The 20031-nt window shown below is 57.3% G+C and overlaps 1 protein-coding gene across 3 annotated transcripts in view; it reads right to left on the reverse strand.

The window, feature by feature from the left end:
* Positions 1–19538, reverse strand: part of trip6 (thyroid hormone receptor interactor 6) — a 39331-nt gene extending 19793 nt beyond the window's left edge. The window contains exon 1 of one of the 3 annotated variants that reach the window (XM_070863197.1): positions 19372–19538. In XM_070863197.1, coding sequence (XP_070719298.1) covers positions 19372–19453 — 82 coding nt within the window. In that variant the 5' untranslated portion in view covers positions 19454–19538. Of the gene's footprint in view, positions 1–5501; positions 5614–19371 lie in introns of those variants that run through there. The other 2 variants (XM_070863199.1, XM_070863200.1) reach the window with 2 other exon arrangements.
* Positions 19539–20031: the final 493 nt, after the last annotated feature.

Here is a 20031-nt window from a genome sequence, read left to right on the forward strand (position 1 = left end):
GGCGAGAGAGGGGGAAGGGGCGAGAGAGGGGGAAGGGGCGAGAGAGAGGGAAGGGGCGAGAGAGAGGGAAGGGGCGAGAGAGAGAGAAGGGGCGAGAGAGAGAGAGAAGGGGCGAGAGAGAGAGAGAAGGGGCGGAGGAGAGAGAGAGAAGGGGCGAGAGAGAGGAGAAGGGGCGAGAGAGAGAGAAGGGGCGAGAGAGAGAGAAGGGGCGAGAGAGAGGAGAAGGGGCGAGAGAGAGAGAGAAGGGGCGAGAGAGAGGAGAAGGGGCGAGAGAGAGGAGAAGGGGCGAGAGAGAGAGAAGGGGCGAGAGAGAGAGAAGGGGCGAGAGAGAGAGAGAAGGGGCGAGAGAGAGAGAAGGGCGAGAGAGAGAGAGAAGGGGCGAGAGAGAGGAGAAGGGGCGAGAGAGAGAGAGAAGGGGCGAGAGAGAGAGAGAAGGGGCGAGAGAGAGAGAAGGGGCGAGAGAGAGAGAGAAGGGGCGAGAGAGAGGAGAAGGGGCGAGAGAGAGAGAGAAGGGGCGAGAGAGAGAGAAGGACGCGAGAGAGAGAGAAGGGGCGAGAGAGAGAGAAGGGGCGAGAGAGAGAGAGAAGGGGCGAGAGAGAGAGAGAAGGGGCGAGAGAGAGAGAGAAGGGGCGAGAGAGAGAGAGAAGGGGCGAGAGAGAGAGAGAAGGGGCGAGAGAGAGAGAGAAGGGGCGAGAGAGAGAGAGAAGGGGCGAGAGAGAGAGAGAAGGGGCGAGAGAGAGAGAGAAGGGGCGAGAGAGAGAGAAGGGGCGAGAGAGAGAGAGAAGGGGCGAGAGAGAGAGAGGAGAGAGAGAGAAGGGGCGAGAGAGAGAGAGAAGGGGCGAGAGAGAGAGAAGGGGCGAGAGAGAGAGAAGGGGCGAGAGAGAGAGAAGGGGCGAGAGAGAGAGAAGGGGCGAGAGAGAGAGAAGGGGCGAGAGAGAGAGAAGGGGCGAGAGAGAGAGAAGGGGCGAGAGAGAGAGAGAAGGGGCGAGAGAGAGAGAAGGGGCGAGAGAGAGAGAAGGGGCGAGAGAGAGAGAAGGGGCGAGAGAGAGAGAAGGGGCGAGAGAGAGAGAAGGGGCGAGAGAGAGAGAAGGGGCGAGAGAGAGAGAGAAGGGGCGAGAGAGAGAGAAGGGGCGAGAGAGAGAGAAGGGGCGAGAGAGAGAGAAGGGGCGAGAGAGAGAGAAGGGGCGAGAGAGAGAGAAGGGGGCGAGAGAGAGAGAAGGGGCGAGAGAGAGAGAAGGGGCGAGAGAGAGAGAAGGGGCGAGAGAGAGAGAGAAGGGGCGAGAGAGAGAGAGAAGGGGCGAGAGAGAGAGAGAAGGGGCGAGAGAGAGAGAGAAGGGGCGAGAGAGAGAGAAGGGGCGAGAGAGAGAGAGAAGGGGCGAGAGAGAGAGAGAAGGGGCGAGAGAGAGAGAGAAGGGGCGAGAGAGAGGAGAAGGGGCGAGAGAGAGAGAGAAGGGGCGAGAGAGAGGGAGAAGGGGCGAGAGAGAGGAGAAGGGGCGAGAGAGAGAGAGAAGGGGCGAGAGAGAGAGAAGGGGCGAGAGAGAGAGAGAAGGGGCGAGAGAGAGAGAGAAGGGGCGAGAGAGAGAGAGAAGGGCGAGAGAGAGAGAGAAGGGGCGAGAGAGAGGGAGAGAGAGAAGGGGCGAGAGAGAGAGAGAAGGGGCGAGAGAGAGAGAGAAGGGGCGAGAGAGAGAGAGAAGGGGCGAGAGAGAGAGAGAAGGGGCGAGGAGAGAGAGAGAGAGGGCGAGAGAGAGAGAGAAGGGCGAGAGAGAGAGAGAAGGGGCGAGAGAGAGAGAGAAGGGGCGAGAGAGAGAGAGAAGGGGCGAGAGAGAGAGAGAAGGGGCGAGAGAGAGAGAGAAGGGGCGAGAGAGAGAGAGAAGGGGCGAGAGAGAGAGAGAAGGGGCGAGAGAGAGAGAGAAGGGGCGAGAGAGAGAGAGAAGGGGCGAGAGAGAGAGAGAAGGGGCGAGAGAGAGAGAGAGAAGGGCGAGAGAGAGAGAAGGGGCGAGAGAGAGAGAGAAGGGGCGAGAGAGAGAGAGAGAGAGAAGGGGCGAGAGAGAGGAGAGAGGGGGCGAGAGAGAGAGAGAAGGGGCGAGAGAGAGAGAGAAGGGGCGAGAGAGAGAGAGAAGGGGCGAGAGAGAGAGAGAAGGGGCGAGAGAGAGAGAGAAGGGGCGAGAGAGAGAGAGAAGGGGCGAGAGAGAGAGAGAAGGGGCGAGAGAGAGAGAGAAGGGGCGAGAGAGAGAGAGAAGGGGCGAGAGAGAGAGAAGGGGCGAGAGAGAGAGAGAAGGGGCGAGAGAGAGAGAGAAGGGGCGAGAGAGAGAGAGAAGGGGCGAGAGAGAGAGAGAGAAGGGGCGAGAGAGAGAGAGAAGGGGCGAGAGAGAGAGAGAAGGGGCGAGAGAGAGAGAGAAGGGGCGAGAGAGAGAGAGAAGGGGCGAGAGAGAGAGAGAAGGGGCGAGAGAGAGAGAGAAGGGGCGAGAGAGAGAGAGAAGGGGCGAGAGAGAGAGAGAAGGGGCGAGAGAGAGAGAGAAGGGGCGAGAGAGAGAGAGAAGGGGCGAGAGAGAGAGAGAAGGGGCGAGAGAGAGAGAGAAGGGGCGAGAGAGAGAGAGAAGGGGCGAGAGAGAGAGAGAAGGGGCGAGAGAGAGAGAGAAGGGGCGAGAGAGAGAGAGAAGGGGCGAGAGAGAGAGAGAAGGGGCGAGAGAGAGAGAGAAGGGGCGAGAGAGAGAGAGAAGGGGCGAGAGAGAGAGAGAAGGGGCGAGAGAGAGAGAAGGGGCGAGAGAGAGAGAGAAGGGGCGAGAGAGAGAGAGAAGGGGCGAGAGAGAGAGAGAAGGGGCGAGAGAGAGAGAGAAGGGGCGAGAGAGAGAGAGAGAGAGAGAGAGAAGGGGCGAGAGAGAGAGAGAGAGAGAAGGGGCGAGAGAGAGAGAGAAGGGGCGAGAGAGAGAGAGAAGGGGCGAGAGAGAGAGAGAAGGGGCGAGAGAGAGAGAGAAGGGGCGAGAGAGAGAGAGAAGGGGCGAGAGAGAGAGAGAAGGGGCGAGAGAGAGAGAAGGGGAAGGGGCGAGAGAGAGAGAGAAGGGGCGAGAGAGAGAGAGAAGGGGCGAGAGAGAGAGAGAAGGGGCGAGAGAGAGAGAGAAGGGGCGAGAGAGAGAGAGAAGGGGCGAGAGAGAGAGAGAAGGGGCGAGAGAGAGAGAGAAGGGGCGAGAGAGAGAGAGAAGGGGCGAGAGAGAGAGAGAAGGGGCGAGAGAGAGAGAGAAGGGGCGAGAGAGAGAGAGAAGGGGCGAGAGAGAGAGAGAAGGGGCGAGAGAGAGAGAGAAGGGGCGAGAGAGAGAGAGAAGGGGCGAGAGAGAGAGAGAAGGGGCGAGAGAGAGAGAGAAGGGGCGAGAGAGAGAGAGAAGGGGCGAGAGAGAGAGAGAAGGGGCGAGAGAGAGAGAGAAGGGGCGAGAGAGAGAGAGAAGGGGCGAGAGAGAGAGAGAAGGGGCGAGAGAGAGAGAGAAGGGGCGAGAGAGAGAGAGAAGGGGCGAGAGAGAGAGAGAAGGGGCGAGAGAGGAGAGAGAGAAGGGGCGAGAGAGAGAGAGAAGGGGCGAGAGAGAGAGAGAAGGGGCGAGAGAGAGAGAGAAGGGGCGAGAGAGAGAGAGAAGGGGCGAGAGAGAGGAGAGAGAGAGAAGGGGCGAGAGAGAGAGAGAAGGGGCGAGAGAGAGAGAGAAGGGGCGAGAGAGAGAGAGAAGGGGCGAGAGAGAGAGAGAAGGGGCGAGAGAGAGAGAGAAGGGGCGAGAGAGAGAGAGAAGGGCGAGAGAGAGAGAGAAGGGGCGAGAGAGAGAGAGAAGGGGCGAGAGAGAGAGAGAGAGAAGGGGCGAGAGAGAGAGAGAAGGGGCGAGAGAGAGAGAGAAGGGCGAGAGAGAGAGAGAAGGGGCGAGAGAGAGAGAGAAGGGGCGAGAGAGAGAGAGAAGGGGCGAGAGAGAGAGAGAGAGAGAGAAGGGGCGAGAGAGAGAGAGAGAGGGGCAGAGAGAGAGAGAAGGGGCGAGAGAGAGAGAGAAGGGGCGAGGAGAGAGAGAGAAGGGGCGAGAGAGAGGAGAGAGAGAGAAGGGCGAGAGAGAGAGAGAAGGGGCGAGAGAGAGAGAGAAGGGGCGAGAGAGAGAGAGAAGGGGCGGAAGAGAGAGAGAGAAGGGGCGAGAGAGAGAGAGAAGGGGCGAGAGAGAGAGAGAAGGGGCGAGAGAGAGAGAGAAGGGGCGAGAGAGAGAGAGAAGGGGCGAGAGAGAGAGAGAAGGGGCGAGAGAGAGAGAGAAGGGGCGAGAGAGAGAGAGAAGGGGCGAGAGAGAGAGAGAAGGGGCGAGAGAGAGAGAAAGGGGCGAGAGAGAGAGAGAAGGGGCGAGAGAGAGAGAGAAGGGGCGAGAGAGAGAGAGAAGGGGCGAGAGAGAGAGAGAAGGGGCGAGAGAGAGAGAGAAGGGGCGAGAGAGAGAGAGAAGGGGCGAGAGAGAGAGAGAAGGGGCGAGAGAGAGAGAGAAGGGGCGAGAGAGAGAGAGAAGGGGCGAGAGAGAGAGAGAAGGGGCGAGAGAGAGAGAGAAGGGGCGAGAGAGAGAGAGAAGGGGCGAGAGAGAGAGAGAAGGGGCGAGAGAGAGAGAGAAGGGGCGAGAGAGAGAGAGAAGGGGCGAGAGAGAGAGAGAAGGGGCGAGAGAGAGAGAGAAGGGGCGAGAGAGAGAGAAGGGGCGAGAGAGAGAGAGAAGGGGCGAGAGAGAGAGAGAAGGGGCGAGAGAGAGAGAGAAGGGGCGAGAGAGAGAGAGAAGGGGCGAGAGAGAGAGAGAAGGGGCGAGAGAGAGAGAGAAGGGGCGAGAGAGAGAGAGAAGGGGCGAGAGAGAGAGAGAAGGGGCGAGAGAGAGAGAGAAGGGGCGAGAGAGAGAGAGAAGGGGCGAGAGAGAGAGAGAAGGGCGAGAGAGAGAGAGAAGGGGCGAGAGAGAGAGAGAAGGGGCGAGAGAGAGAGAGAAGGGGCGAGAGAGAGAGAGAAGGGGCGAGGAGAGAGAGAGAAGGGGCGAGAGAGAGAGAGAAGGGGCGAGAGAGAGAGAGAAGGGGCGAGAGAGAGAGAGAAGGGGCGAGAGAGAGAGAGAAGGGCGAGAGAGAGAGAAGGGGCGAGAGAGAGAGAGAAGGGGCGAGAGAGAGAGAAGGGGCGAGAGAGAGAGAAGGGGCGAGAGAGAGAGAGAAGGGGCGAGAGAGAGAGAGAAGGGGCGAGAGAGAGAGAAGGGGCGAGAGAGAGAGAAGGGGCGAGAGAGAGAGAAGGGGCGAGAGAGAGAGAAGGGGAGAGAGAGAGAGAGGAGAGAGGAGTGAATGAGATGAAGGGAAAGTGAGAAAATGATTGAGGAAGAAATCTCCAGACCAGGAACAGTCGAACCCGGCTCACACCAAATTTGGAAGTTTGAGAAATGTGGACAGCAATTATCCGGGAGCTAAACCCATTCTTGCCTTCCTATTCACCCCCGCCCCTTTATCTACACAGGATAAAGGAACCAAGAAACTTCAACCAACACCTTCTCTCTTCGCCGAAACAACCAAGCTCCTGGAACTGCCTTCCTCTGTGGAAGTGACTGTGCGCGCACACACACACACACACACAAATTGTACAAACGGATCCCCCTGGAGACCGGCGATGCACAATTTGACCTAATATGGTGCTGAGAGTAACACAGGCGGATAGGAACAGCAGTAACAGCCCGACCAAAGCCAATCTCTCCCAGCCGTGGTCCCGCGACGCCCTCAGTGAAAACAATTCCGCTTGCTTTATTATTTTGTTCTTTTGCCGTTTTGTATTCAAGGAACAGGATGCAGGTGTTGTCAAGTGAAGGAAGTGTTGCTTTGCAAATACAAGCGTTACTTTTTTTTAAAAATTGCCTATTTCGCTCCCCCCACCCCACATGGAGAACTTTGCGCACGGGTCACACTTGAAAATCGTCCCCGACGGGGTCACAGGAGGAGGCTGTTCAGTCCCTCGGGCCTGTGACACAGGAGGAGGCCGTTCAGCCCCTGGAGCCTGTTACACAGGAACAGGAGGATGCCCATTCAGCCCCTCGAGCCTGTTACACAGGAACAGGAGGAGGCCCATTCAGCCCCTCGAGCCTGTTACACAGGAACAGGAGGAGGCCCATTCAGCCCCTCAGGCCTGCTGCAACAGGAGGAGGCTGTTCAGCACCCCCCCCAAGGCAGGAAGGAGGGAGGAGAGGAAGGGAGATAGGGATGGAGACAGAAAGAAGGGGGGGGGGGGTCGAGCAAGAGCAAGACAGTGAGAGCACGCGCGCGCCATGAGCGAGCGAGAGAGAGAGAGAGAGAGAGCACGTGCGCGCCAGCGAGAGAGAACAGCGAGAGAGAGACTACAATCATCAAAATGTGTCTTTCTCAGGCTCCTTATTGGTTATTGTGTGCACCTCACACCGCACTGATACCTGTAGTAGTGAACTCCAGGTATTCACCCCACAGGCTGTGGTGGGGAAAGAGTTTCTATAGAAACTTTAATCCTGCTGGCTCCTAATCCCCTCTCTATAATGGTTAATAAGATTTTTTTACATGCAAAGGACTTGAGGACAGCAACAACGTGTATTTATATAGCGCCTTTAACATTGTGAAACATCCCAAGGCGCTTCACAGGAGTATGAGAGTAAAAAATTTGACACTGAGCCGAATAAGTAGAAATTAGCGCAGGTGATCAAATGCTTGATCAGAGGTAGATTTTAAGAAGCATCTTTAAAGACGAGACAGAGGTAGCGAGGTTTAGGGAGGGAGTTCCAGAGCTTGGGGCCCAGGCAACAGAAGGCACGGCCACCGATGGTGGAGCGATTATAATCAGGGATGCTCAGGAGGGCAGAATTAGAGGAGGGCAGAATTAGAGGAGCGCAGAGATCTCTCAGGGGGTTGTGGGGCTGGAGGAGATTACAGAGATAGGGAGGGGCGAGGACCATGGAGGGATTTGTAAACGAGGATGAAAATTTTGAAATTGAGGTGCTGTTTAACCGGGAGCCATTGTAGGTCAGTGAGCACAGGGGGTGATGGGTGAACGGGACTCGGTGCAAGTTAGGACACGGGGCAGCGAGCACAGGGGGTGATGGGTGAGCGGGACTCGGTGCGAGTTAGGACACGGGGGCAGCCAAGTTTTGGATCGCCTCTAGTTTACTTGGGGTAGAATGTGGGAGGCCAGCCAGGAGTGCGTTGGAATAGTCAAGTCTGGAGGTAACAAAGGCACAGATGAGGGTTTCAGCAGCGGATGAGCTGAGGCAGGGGCGGGTGAAGGGTGATGTTACGGAGGTGGAAATAGGCGGTTTAAGTTATGCCACGGATATGCAGGTTCCAAAGGGCTGAGAAGTGGGACCTGCCTTTGAGGGATGGGGGTCTCTCTGATGGCAGAGCACTCCTCTCTCGCGAGCCACTGTTCCCCCACCTCCCAAACCGGAGTGTGACAGTGAGTGTCTCTGGGTCATACTGGCCTCAGCTCCCTGCAGGCCACAGAGGTTAGAAGGGCATGCAATCCTGTCGTACCACCGGCTAACTCGCTACAATTCTAACGGCCACTACCAAACGTTCCCTCTCCGTTCCGCCCCCCGCAACACTTCCTCTTGGTGGGGTATAGTTTCCACGGGTGACCACAGCCATCGCCCAAGCGGCCGCTTTCACACGCAAACCTGGACTGACAGCGCCTGCAGCCGATTCAACCGTGTGGTGCCTCACCACCAAACTCGATTCTGTAACCCGCACGACCCAACAGGATCACTGGCTCTTAATCGGGGCATGGAAACGTACCGGATTCTGTGGGGGAATTGACAGGGTGGATGCCAAGAGGTTGTTTCCCCTGGCTGGCGTGTCTGACGTGGTTTCTCCTGGCTCGGGAGTGGTCACAGTCACAGGATAAGGGGTCGGCCATTTAAGACAGAGATGAGGAGTTTCTTCGCTCAAAGGGTTGTCAGTCTTTGGAATTCTCTGCCCCAGAGGGTTGTGCATACTGAATCTTTGAGTATATTCAAGGCTGAAGTTGTGGGTTCAAGTCCCACATCAGGGACTTGAGCACAAAAAAAAAATCTAGGCTGACACTCCAGTGCAGTGCTGAGGGAGCGCTGCACTGTCGAAGGGCCGCACTGTCGGAGGGGCAGCACTGAGAGAGCGCCGCACTGTCGGAGGGGCAATGCTGAGAGCGCGCCGCACTGTCGGAGGGGCAGCACTGAGAGAGCGCCGCACTGTCGGAGGGGCAGCACTGAGAGAGCGCCGCACTGTCGGAGGGGCAGCACTGAGAGAGCGCCGCATTGTCGAAGGGCCGTGCTGTCGGAGGGGCAGCACTGAGGGAGCGCCGCACTGTCGGAGGGCTGCACTGTCGGAGGGGCAGTGCTGAGAGAGCGCCGCACTGTCGAAGGAGATGAGGTGGAAGATCAGCCATGATCTTACTGAATGGCCGACTCCTGCTCCTAATTCTTACGTTCTTATCAGGGGTGGAAAAGCTGGCTGATTTTACTCTTCCCAAGCCCCGGTGAAGAGGGGTCCAGGGCGGTGAGGCCAGTTATAACCCACCAGCTGTCCTGGTCGAGCTGGGCAAACAAAGAACAGAGCAGTCATGGGATTGTCTGCGTCAGAGTCACTTGGTTACAGCCTTCCTTCACTGACTGAGTCACTGGGGGAACCGAGTGAGACCCCGAATCCTAACAACAAAAGAATTAGCAGCAGGAGTCGGCCATTCGGCCCCTTGAGCCTGCTCCGCCATTCAGTGAGATCACGGCTGATCTTCGACCTCAACTCCACTTTCCCGCCCGATCCCTCGATTCCCTTAATATTCAAAAATCTATCGACCTCAGCCTTGAATATACTCAACGACTGAGCCTCCACAGCCCTCTGGGGCAGAGAATTCCAAACATTCACCACCCTCTGAGTGAAGAAATTCCTCCTCATCTCAGTCCCAAATGGCTGACCCCTTATCCTGAGACTGTGACCCCCTGGTTCTAGACTCCCCAGCCCGGGGGAAACATCCTCCCTGCATCTACCCTGTCAAGCCCTGTAAGAATTTTGTATGTTTCAATGAGATCACCTCTCATTCTTTTAAATTCTCGAGAATATAGGCCTAGTCTGCTCAATCTCTCCTCATAGGACAATCCCCCCATTCCAGGAATCAGTCTGGTGAATCTTCGTTGCACTCCCTCTATGGCAAGTAGACCTTAGGTAAGGTGACCAAAACAGTGCACAATACTCCAGGTGTGGTCTCCCCAGGGAGTGGAAGGAGCAGCATGGTGGTCTAGGCCAGCAGGCTGTGCAGCCCCTGGCCTGCGAGCACTGTCGGAGCAGGCTGGGGAGCGAGAGGAGCAGCGCGGCGGTGTACCACTCCAGAGGAGCAGCACGTGCTGGAGCAGGAGGGCGACGGCAGCGAAGAGCGACGTTATCACGGTCCAGGTCAGTGATTGCAGCGTGGGCAGGTACAGCAGGAGCGGCGAGGTCGGGGCGAAGGAGCAGGGAGAGACTGTAGAGGGACGTGATCGGGGTCCAGAAGAGGCAAGGGCCCAGGGGCAGCACGGGCCCACACTGTGCGATATGCGCGCGCACTGGGTCCGTGCAGCAGAGCTGGTCTCCAGTCGTCCTGGTTAACCCTTGCCACTGGACCAAGACCTCGCTCTGTCAAGCCCGTGTGGTGGCTGGTGCCACCTTTTTGACGTGGAAGCAAGTCATCTTCGATTCGAGGGACTGCCTAAGATGATGATATAGTTGCAGTAAGACGTCCCCGAATGGTGTAGCGATTAGCTTGTTCAGAAACACGGCGCGCTCCCAGCAGATGTCAGCCTCGCCTCAGTGGGCAGCACACTCTCGCCTCAGATTCAGCAGGTTGTTGGTACGAGTCCCACTCCAGAGATTTCAGCACAACAATCCAGGCCGCCGCTCGCAGCGCTGAGGGAGTTCGACACCACGATAACGGCACCATTACAAAAATGACACAACTTGCATTTCTATAGCGCCTTTCAAGATCTCAGGGCGTCCCAACGCGCAGCACGGTGAGGTACGTTTTAAGGTTGTAACGAAGGAGTCGCGGCAGCCAATTGGTGCACAGCAAGATCCGCAAAGAGCAATGAGATGATGATCAGATCGGCTGTTTTTGGTGGTGTTGGGCAAGGGATAAATGTTGGCCTCAGGACACCGGGGAGAACTCCCCAGCTCCTCTTCGAATAGTGCCATGGGATCTTTTACATCCATCACGACGGGGCCTCGGTTTAACATCTCATCCGCAAGGCGACACTGCCGACAGTGCGGCGCTCCCTCACTAATGTTCCTCCGACAGTGCGGCGCTCCCTCAGCACTGCGGCGCTCCCTCAGTACCGCCCATCCAACGGCGCGGCGCTCCCTCAGTACTGCCTCTCCGACAGCGCGGCGCTCCCTCAGTACTGCCCCTCCGACAGTGCGGCGCTCCCTCAGTACTGCCCCTCCGACAGTGCGGCGCTCCCTCAGTACTGCCCCTCCGACAGTGCGGCGCTCCCTCAGCACTGCCCCTCCGACAGTGCGGCGCTCCCTCAGCACTGCCCCTCCGACAGTGCGGCGCTCCCTCAGTACTGCCCCTCCGACAGCGCGGCGCTCCCTCAGCACTGCCCCTCCGACAGTGCGGCGCTCCCTCAGTACTGCCCCTCTGACAGTGCGGCGCTCCCTCAGCACTGCCCCTCCGACAGTGCGGCGCTCCCTCAGCACTGCCCCTCCGACAGTGCGGCGCTCCCTCAGCACTGCCCCTCCGACAGTGCGGCGCTCCCTCAGCACTGCACTGGGAGTGTCAGCCCAGATTTTTGAACACTCAAGTCCCTGGAATGGGTCTTGAATGCATAACCTTCTGACTGGGAGGCGGGAGTGCTCTGGATGTCGGGGGCTGGGGCAGGGTCGAGCTGCTGTTAATCGCGACGGGCCGTAGATTTTCTGCGGCACCGTTGCGAACCATAGAACTGCCCAGCAGGACGGGTCGGGATTTCAGCGGTAGCACTGGCAATTTGGAATCCTGAGTTTGAAAAGCAGGAGGTCCCTCGGACGACTGCAGTACTGGAGCAGGCGAGAGAGCCCGAGCTGAAGCAAACAGATATCCACCATTCCACTGCGCTCGAGATTCCTCAGAAAACAGTCCCTTCAGATAGACATGCAGACACCGGAAATCTAGCCAGCAGCAAGCCCTCCCGACCTCTGACCTGCCAATAACACAGCCGGGGTTCGAAGACTCGGGAAGCTCGACTCTCCTCACGCTGCCTGCACAAGGTTAGAAGAAGCGGAACGCCCAGCGTTTAACCTCAGGCCGTTGCTCATGCTGGGCGAGTCCAGGCAAGGGACGCGAGAGTCTCAGCTCCCGCAGGAAATGGCTAGCGCCCCTCCCCCTCCCTGCAATCTTCCCCCATGCCCACAACCCTCCCAGGTCTCTGCTCTCCTCCAATTCCGGCCTCTTGCGTAGCCCCGCCGGGTTTTAAATCGCTCCCACCATCGGCAGCTGTGCCTTCAGCTGCCTGGGCCCCCAAGCGCTGGAATTCCCTCCCTAAACCTCTCCGTCTCTCTCCTCCTTTAAAGGACAGAAGAATTAGCAGGAATCGGCCATTCGGCCCCTCGAGTCACTCCGCCATTCAATGAGATCATGGTTGATCTTCGGCCTCAACTCCACTTTCCCGCCCTATCCTCATATCCCTGGATGCCCCGAGAGTGCAAAAATCTAGTGATCTCTGCCCATTAATATACTCAACGACTGAGCCACCACAGCCCTCTGGGGCAGAGAATTCCAAAGATTCACCACCCTCTGAGTGAAGAAATTCCTCCTCATCGCAGTCCTAAATGACCGACCCCTTATCCTGAGACTGTGACCCCTGGTTTTAGACTCTCCAACCAGGAGAAACAGCCTCTCAGCATCTACCCTGGAAAACACTAAGAATTTTATACGTTACAATGAGGTCACCCCTCATTCCTCTAAACGGCAGAGTACAACAACAACTGGTATTTATATATCGCCTTTAAATGTAGTGAAATGTCCCAAGACACTTCACAGGAGTATTATGCGATAAAAATTTGACACCGAGCCGTATAAATAGAAATAGCGCAGGCTTGGTGAAAGAGGTATGTTTTAAGGAGCATCTTTAAGGCGGACAGGTTTAGGGAGGGTGTTTCAGAGCTTGGGGCCCAGGCAACAGAAGGCACGGCCACCGATGGTGGAGCAATTATAATCAGGGATGGTCAGGAGGGCAGAATTAGAGGAGTGCAGACGTCTCGGGGGTTGTGGGGCTGGAGATTACAGAGATAGGGAGGGGCAAGGGCCATGGAAGGATTTGAAAATAAGGATGAGAATTTTGAAATCAAGGCGTTGCTTAACTGGGAGCCAATGTAGGTCAGTGAGCGCAGGAGGTGATGGGTGAGCGGGACTGGGTGCGAGTTAGGACACAGGGCAGCGAGCACAGGGTGTGATGGGTGAGCGGGACTGGGTGCAAGTTAGGACACGGGGCAGCGAGCACAGGGTGTGATGGGTGAGCGGGACTCGGTGCGAGTTAGGACACGGGGCAGCGAGCACAAGAGGTGATGGGTGAGTGGGACTCGGTGCAAGTTAGGACACAGGGCAGCGAGCACAGAGGGTGAAGGGTGAGCGGGACTGGGTGCAAGTTAGGACGCGGGGCAGCCGAGTTTTGGATCACCTCTGGTTTACATAGGGTAGCCAGGAGTGCGTTGGAATAGCTAAGCCTAGAAGTAATAAAGGCAATTGTAGGCCCAATCTATTCAATCTCTCCTCATAGGACAACCCCCCGCCCATCCCATTCCCGGAATCAATCAAGTGAACATTCGTTGCACCGCCTCTAAGGCAAATATCTCCTTCCTTAGGTAAGGAGACCAAAACTTTAAATCTGAGCTCTTAGAATTCCTTCCCTGATCCTCTCCGCCACTCTATCCTCCCCTTTAAGTCGCTCTGTAAAACCTGTTATCGGTCTTCACAGCAGAGTGAGGATAAAATACCTGAGGTACAAGGCAAATGAAAAATAAATCATTTATAAAATATTTATATAGCGCCTTTAACAATAATGTCTCCGCAAGGTCCTGCAAATCCCCTGGGAGGACAGATGCACCAACATCAGCGTCCTCGACCAGGCCAACATCCCCAGCATCGAAACACTGACCACACTCGATCAGCTCCGCTGGGCGGGCCACATTGTCCACATGCCCGACACGAGACTCCCAAAGCAAGCGCTCTACTCGGAACTCCTTCACGGCAAACGAGCCAAAGGTGGGCAGAGGAAATGTTACAAAGGACACCCTCAAAGCCTCCCTGATAAAGTGCAACATCCCCACTGACACCTGGAAGTCCCTGGCCAAAGACCAGTCCGCCCTAAGTGGAGGAAGTGCATCCGGGAGGGCGCTGAGCACCTCGAGTCTCATCGCCGATAGCATGCAGAAACCAAGCGCAGGCAGCGGAAGGAGTGTGCGGCAAACCAGTCCCACCCATCTCTTCCCTCAACTACTGTCTGTCCCACCTGTGACAGAGACTGTGGCTCTCGTATTGGACTGTTCAGCCACCTAAGAACTAATTTTTAGAGTGGAAGCAAGTCTTCCTCGATTCCGAGGGACTGTCTATGATGATTATTAACATAGTGAAACGTCTCAAGGCCCTTCACAGGAGTATTATGCGCTAAAAAATTTGATACCGAGCTGCATAAATAGAAGTTAGCGGAGAGGAGAGGGTCTGAAGCTCATTTCCCACATCACAACAACCACACTTCAAAAAGTACTTCATTGGCTGTAAAGCACTTTGGGGTGTCGTGAGGTGGTGAAAGGCGCTACAGAAATGCAAGCTTGTTTCTTTCAGTATGCTCTCCAATTCAGCCCAATTCTTTCTTTACTTATCAAACTTTCAAAGCCTTTCCACCGTCTACAAGGCACGAGTCAGGAGTGTGATGGAACACTCACCACTTGCCTGGATGAGTTGCAGCTCCAACAACACTCGAGAAGCTCGACACCATCCAGGACAAAGCAGCCGCTTGATCGACACGCTACCCACTGTCTACAAGATGCACTGCAGCAACTCGCCAAGGCTTCTTCGGCAGCACCTCCCAAACCCGCGACCTCTACCCCCTAGAAGGACAAGGGCAGCAGGCGCATGCGAACAGCACCACCTCCACGTTCCCCTCCCAGTCACACACCATCCCGACTTGGAAATATATCGGCCGTTCCTTTATCGTCGCTGGGTCACAATCCTGGAACTCCCTCCCTAACAGCACTGTGGGAGCACCTTCACCACACGGACTGCAGCGGTTCAAGAAGGCGGCTCACCACTACCTTCTCAAGGGGCAATTAGGGATGGGCAATAAATGCCGGCCTTGCCAGCGATGCCCACATCTCGTGAACGAATAAAAGAAAACTGGATTGGTAATCCTCGTTAGAAAAGTCATAGATTTTGTTGTCTAATGTGCAGATTTTTAAATTATCTGGTCATTATCACAGTGCTGTTTGTGGGCGGGCCACATTGTTCGCATGCCTGACACGAGACTCCCAAAGCAAGCGCTCTACTTGGAACTCCTTCACGGCAAACGAGCCAAAAGGTGGGCAGAGGAAACGTTACAAGGGACCACCCTCAAAGTCTCACTGATAAATTGCAACATCCCCACCGACACCAGGGAGTCCCTGGGCCAAAGACCAGACCGCCCCAAGTGGAGGAAGTGCATCCGGGAGGGCGCTGAGCACCTCGAGTCTCGGCGCCGAGAGCATGCAGAAACCAAGCGCAGGCAGCGGAAGGAGCGCGCGGCAAACCAGTTCCACCCTCCCCTTCCCTCAACCGCTGTCTGTCCCACCTGTGACAGGGACTGTGGTCCCCATATTGGACTGTTCAGCCACCTAAGGACTCATTTCAAGAGTGGAAGCAAGTCTTCCTCGATTCCGAGGGACTGCCTATGATGATGACGATGATGCTGTGTGTGGGAGCTTGCTGTGCCCAAAGTGGCTGCTGAGTTTCCCACATTACAACAGTGTCTACACTCCAAAAGTACTTAATTAGCTGTAATGCGCTTTGAGACGTCCAGTGGTCGTGAAAGGCGCTATATAAATCCAAGTCTTTTTTTTTGTCGTGCACGAACCCTTTATGCGGCTGCGTGGCCCATTCAAATTTCCGTGCAAGCGAGTTTTCTCCCGTTTAAAAGGCAGTGAGCAGTCTGTGCAGGACCTCCGGAGCACTGCGCTGCACGAGCTCAAGCTTAGCGGGAAAGTCGACAGTGGCCGCTTCGTTGGCTGTAAAGTGTTTGGGGCGGCCCGAGGTGGTGAAAGGCGCTATCGAAATGCAAGACCTTTTTGTGTGAGTCAGTCAGCGCACACAGCACCTGGCTCTCCCCGCTGCAGGAATGTTATTCTGTTACAGGGAGGCTGTAAGGGAACGCTGCCTGGACAGGCTCCTGGGCACCATGCCTGGATATGAGCAGCTTCATAACTGCCTCTGCCCTCCTGCTGACTGGAATGGTGGGTCGGAGCAGATCGCGCCCTACCCCTGCACGCACCCCACAGCCATGCCTGGACTCGTAAACAGGACAATGCGTCAGCCATGGCTTAGTGGCTAGCATGCTCACCTCTGAGTCAGAAGGTTGTGGGTTCAAGTCATAAACCAGCCCGACGCCCCCAGTGCAGTACTGAGGGAGGGCCGCACCGTCGGAGGGGTGGTACTGAGGGAGGGCCGCACCGTCGGGGGGGCGGTACTGAGGGAGGGCCGCACCGTCGGGGAGGCGGTACTGAGGGAGGGCCACACCGTCGGAGGGGCGGTAATGAGGGAGGGCCGCACCGTCGGAGGGGCGGTACTGAGGGAGGGCCGCACCGTCGGAGGGGCGGCACTGAGGGAGGGCCGCACCGTCGGAGGGGCTGCACTGAGGGAGGGCCGCACCGTCGGAGGGGCGGCACTGAGGGAGGGCCGCACCGTCGGAGGGGCGGCACTGAGGGAGGGCCGCACCGTCGGAGGGGCGGCACTGAGGGAGGGCCGCACCGTCGGAGGGGCGGCACTGAGGGAGGGCCGCACTGTCGGAGGGGCAGTACTGAAGGAGCCCCGCGATGTCGGAGGGGCAGCACTGAGGGAGCGCCGCACCGTCGGAGGTACCAACTTTCGGATGAGAAGTTAAACCAAGGTATCGTCTTCTCTCGGAGGCAGAGGTAAACAATCTCAGAGCCACTATTAGAAGAAGAGCAGGGGACATCTCCTCGGTGTTCTGGGCCAATATTCTTCCCTCAACCAACATTGCAAAAAAATATTATCTGCTTACTTTCACACTATTTGTGGGAGCTTGCTGTGCGCAAATTGGCTGCCACGTTTCCTACCGTACAACAGTGACTATACTTCAAGAAAAGTACATCGTAGGCCATAAAGCGCTCTGGGACATCCTGAGGTCACGAAAGACACTGTAGAAATGCAAGTTCTTTCTTTCAGTATGTTCTCCAATCCATCCCGGGCTCTGGGGGGGGGGGGGAGGGCGGTGGGGGGGGAAGGAGCCAGCACTGGCGTGACACGTGACAGTGAGACCTTCTAGCGTAGATGTGACTGTCAGCATAGTCCTGCTGTGTGCCCGTCAGTGAACCGCTGCCCGATGTTACCCGCAACGGGTTGGAGGGGAGGCGTCTGACATTCACGTCCTGCTCCGCACAGAGTTTCAGCGGGCGGGTGTTTATAGAGGCAGAAGCTGGTTTCGGTGCCCCTGGGGCCGGGGGTTGCTAACAGGGGTCGGAGGAGGCCATTCAGCCCCTCGAGCCTGCTCCGCCATTCGATGAGATCATTCACGGCTGATCTGTAGCCTCGCTCCAGTTACCCGCTTCGGTTCTATAACCCCGACAACATCAACTTGCATTTATATAGCCCCTTTAATGTAGCAAAAACATCACGAGTCGCTTCACTGCAGCGATCAGGCAAAATTCGGCACCGAGCCGCACAAAGATACATTGAGACAGGCGAAAGGGGTTTAGGTTTTAAGGAGCATTGTAAAAGGAGGCAGCAAGGTTAAGGGATGGAGTTCCAGAGCTTGGGGCCCAGGCAACAGAAGGCACGGCCACCGATGGTGGAGCGATTATAATCAGGGATGGCACGAGGGTAGAATTAGAGGAGCGCAGAGATCTCGGGGGTGGGGGATCAGCTACATTGGGGGCAGGGAGGGGCTACATTGGGGGCGAAGGGGTACATTGGGGGGGGAAGGGGGTTACATTGGGGGGGGAGAAAGGGGGTTACATTGGGGGGGAGAAAGGGGGTTACATTGGGGGGGGAGAAAGGGGGTTACATTGGGGGGGAGAAAGGGGGTTACATTGGGGGGGAGAAAGGGGGTTACATTGGGGGGGGAGAAAGGGGGTTACATTGGGGGGGAGAAAGGGGGTTACATTGGGGGGGGGGAGAAAGGGGGTTACATTGGGGGGGGAGAAAGGGGGTTACATTGGGGGGGGGGAGAAAGGGGGTTACATTGGGGGGGGGAGAAAGGGGGTTACATTGGGGGGGAGAAAGGGGGTTACATTGGGGGGAGAAAGGGGGTTACATTGGGGGGAGAAAGGGGGTTACATTGGGGGGAGAAATGGGGTTACATTGGGGGGGAGAAAGGGGGTTACATTGGGGGGGGGAGAAAAAGGGGGTTACATTGGGGGGAGAAAGGGGGTTACATTGGGGGGGGAGAAAGGGGGTTACATTGGGGGGGGGGAGAAAGGGGGTTACATTGGGGGGGAGAAAGGGGGTTACATTGGGGGGAGAAAGGGGGTTACATTGGGGGGGAGAAAGGGGGTTACATTGGGGGGGAAGAAAGGGGGTTACATTGGGGGGGAGAAAGGGGGTTACATTGGGGGGGAGAAAGGGGGTTACATTGGGGGGGGAGAAAGGGGGTTACATTGGGGGGGGAGAAAGGGGGTTACATTGGGGGGGAGAAAGGGGGTTACATTGGGGGGGGAGAAAAAGGGGGTTACATTGGGGGGGAGAAAGGGGGTTACATTGGGGGGGGAGAAAGGGGGTTACATGGGGGGGGGAGAAAGGGGGTTACATTGGGGGGGAGAAAGGGGGTTACATTGGGGGGAGAAAGGGGGTTACATTGGGGGGGAGAAAGGGGGTTACATTGGGGGGGAGAAAGGGGGTTACATTGGGGGGGAGAAAGGGGGTTACATTGGGGGGGGAGAAAGGGGGTTACATTGGGGGGGGAGAAAGGGGGTTACATTGGGGGGTAGAAAGGGGGTTACATTGGGGGGGAGAAAGGGGGTTACATTGGGGGGGAGAAAGGGGGTTACATTGGGGGGGAGAAAGGGGGTTACATTGGGGGGGGAGAAAGGGGGTTACATTGGGGGGGGGAAGAAAGGGGGTTACATTGGGGGGGGAGAAAGGGGGTTACATTGGGGGGGGGAGAAAGGGGGTTACATTGGGGGGGAGAAAGGGGGTTACATTGGGGGGAGAAAGGGGGTTACATTGGGGGGAGAAAGGGGGTTACATTGGGGGGGAGAAAGGGGGTTACATTGGGGGGGAGAAAGGGGGTTACATTGGGGGGGGAGAAAGGGGGTTACATTGGGGGGTAGAAAGGGGGTTACATTGGGGGGGAGAAAGGGGGTTACATTGGGGGGGAGAAAGGGGGTTACATTGGGGGGGAGGGGGTACATTGGGGGGGCGAAAGGGGGTACATTGGGGGCGAAAGGGGGGTACATTGGGGGGGAGAGAATGGGGGTACATTGGGGGGGAGAAAGGGGGTTACATTGGGGGGGAGAAAGGGGGTTACATTGGGGGGGAGAAAGGGGGTTACATTGGGGGGGGGAAGGGGGTTACATTGGGGGGGGGAAGGGGGTTACATTGGGGGGGAGAAAGGGGGTTACATTGGGGGGAGAAAGGGGTTACATGGGGGGGGAGAAAGGGGGTTACATGGGGGGGGGAGAAAGGGGGGTACATTGGGGGGGGGGGGGGAGAAAGGGGGTACATTGGGGGGGGAGAAAGGGGGTACATTGGGGGGGGGGGGGAGAAAGGGGGGTACATTGGGGAGAGAAAGGGGGTACATTGGGGGGGGGGGTACATCGGGGGGGGGTACATTGGGGGGGAGAAAGGGGGGTACATTGGGGGGAGGGTACATTGGGGGGGAAGGGAGGGGGCTACATTGGGGGGGGGGTGTACATTGGGGATTGGAAGTTTTGGGGGAGGGGGAACGGTGGTTGAAGAGGATGGGGAGGGGGAGTTTGGGGGTAATGGGGAGGGGGGAGGGTCTCTCACTCCGGGCTCTCGCTGCCCGTGGCCTGGGGCCGAGGAGCGGACAGCGGGCCGGGCCGGGCCGGGGGAGAGGGCGGAGGCTGCGGGGCCTCGGCCTGGGAGCGGGGCCCCGGCCTCACAGAGAGACTCTCCCCCACACCCACAGCCCGGCCCCCGCCCGGGGTTGCCCCGGTGACCCGCTCAGCCCCTCCCCCGCACCACGTTGCCCCGGTTACCTGCCGCCCGCTCCGCGCGCTCTCCGGCTCCGGGAAGTTTCGGGAAGTTTTTTTTCTGGAGCAGCGGCGGCGGTGACGTCATCGGATTCCAATCGGGTGACGCGGGAAATCAGGAGAGAGAGAGAGGGAGAAAATAGTGAGCGGGAGAGAGAGAGCGAGAGAGAGTGAGGGAGAAAATAGTGAGCGGGAGAGAGAGAGCGAGAGAGAGTGAGGGAGAAAATAGTGAGCGGGAGAGAGAGAGAAAATAGTGAGAGGGAGAGAGAGAGTGAGGGAGAAAATAGTGAGCGGGAGAGAGAGAGCGAGAGAGAGTGAGGGAGAAAATAGTGAGCGGAGAGAGAGAGCGAGAGAGAGTGAGGGAGAAAATAGTGAGCGGGAGAGAGAGAGAGCGAGAGAGAGTGAGGGAGAAAATAGTGAGCGGGAGAGAGAGAGAAAATAGTGAGAGGGAGAGAGAGAGTGAGGGAGAAAATAGTGAGCGGGAGAGAGAGAGAGCGAGAGAGAGTGAGGGAGAAAATAGTGAGAGAGAGTGAGAGAAAATAGTGAGAGGGAGAGAGAGTGAGAGAGAGTGAGGGAGAAAATAGTGAGGGAGAGAGAGAGCGAGAAAGAGAGTGAGTTGAGAAATAGTGAGAGAGAGTGAGAGAAAATAGTGAGAGGGAGAGAGTG

Source organism: Pristiophorus japonicus, chromosome 20 (genome assembly GCF_044704955.1).
Source record: "Pristiophorus japonicus isolate sPriJap1 chromosome 20, sPriJap1.hap1, whole genome shotgun sequence".
NCBI classification, from domain to species: Eukaryota; Metazoa; Chordata; class Chondrichthyes; family Pristiophoridae; genus Pristiophorus; species Pristiophorus japonicus.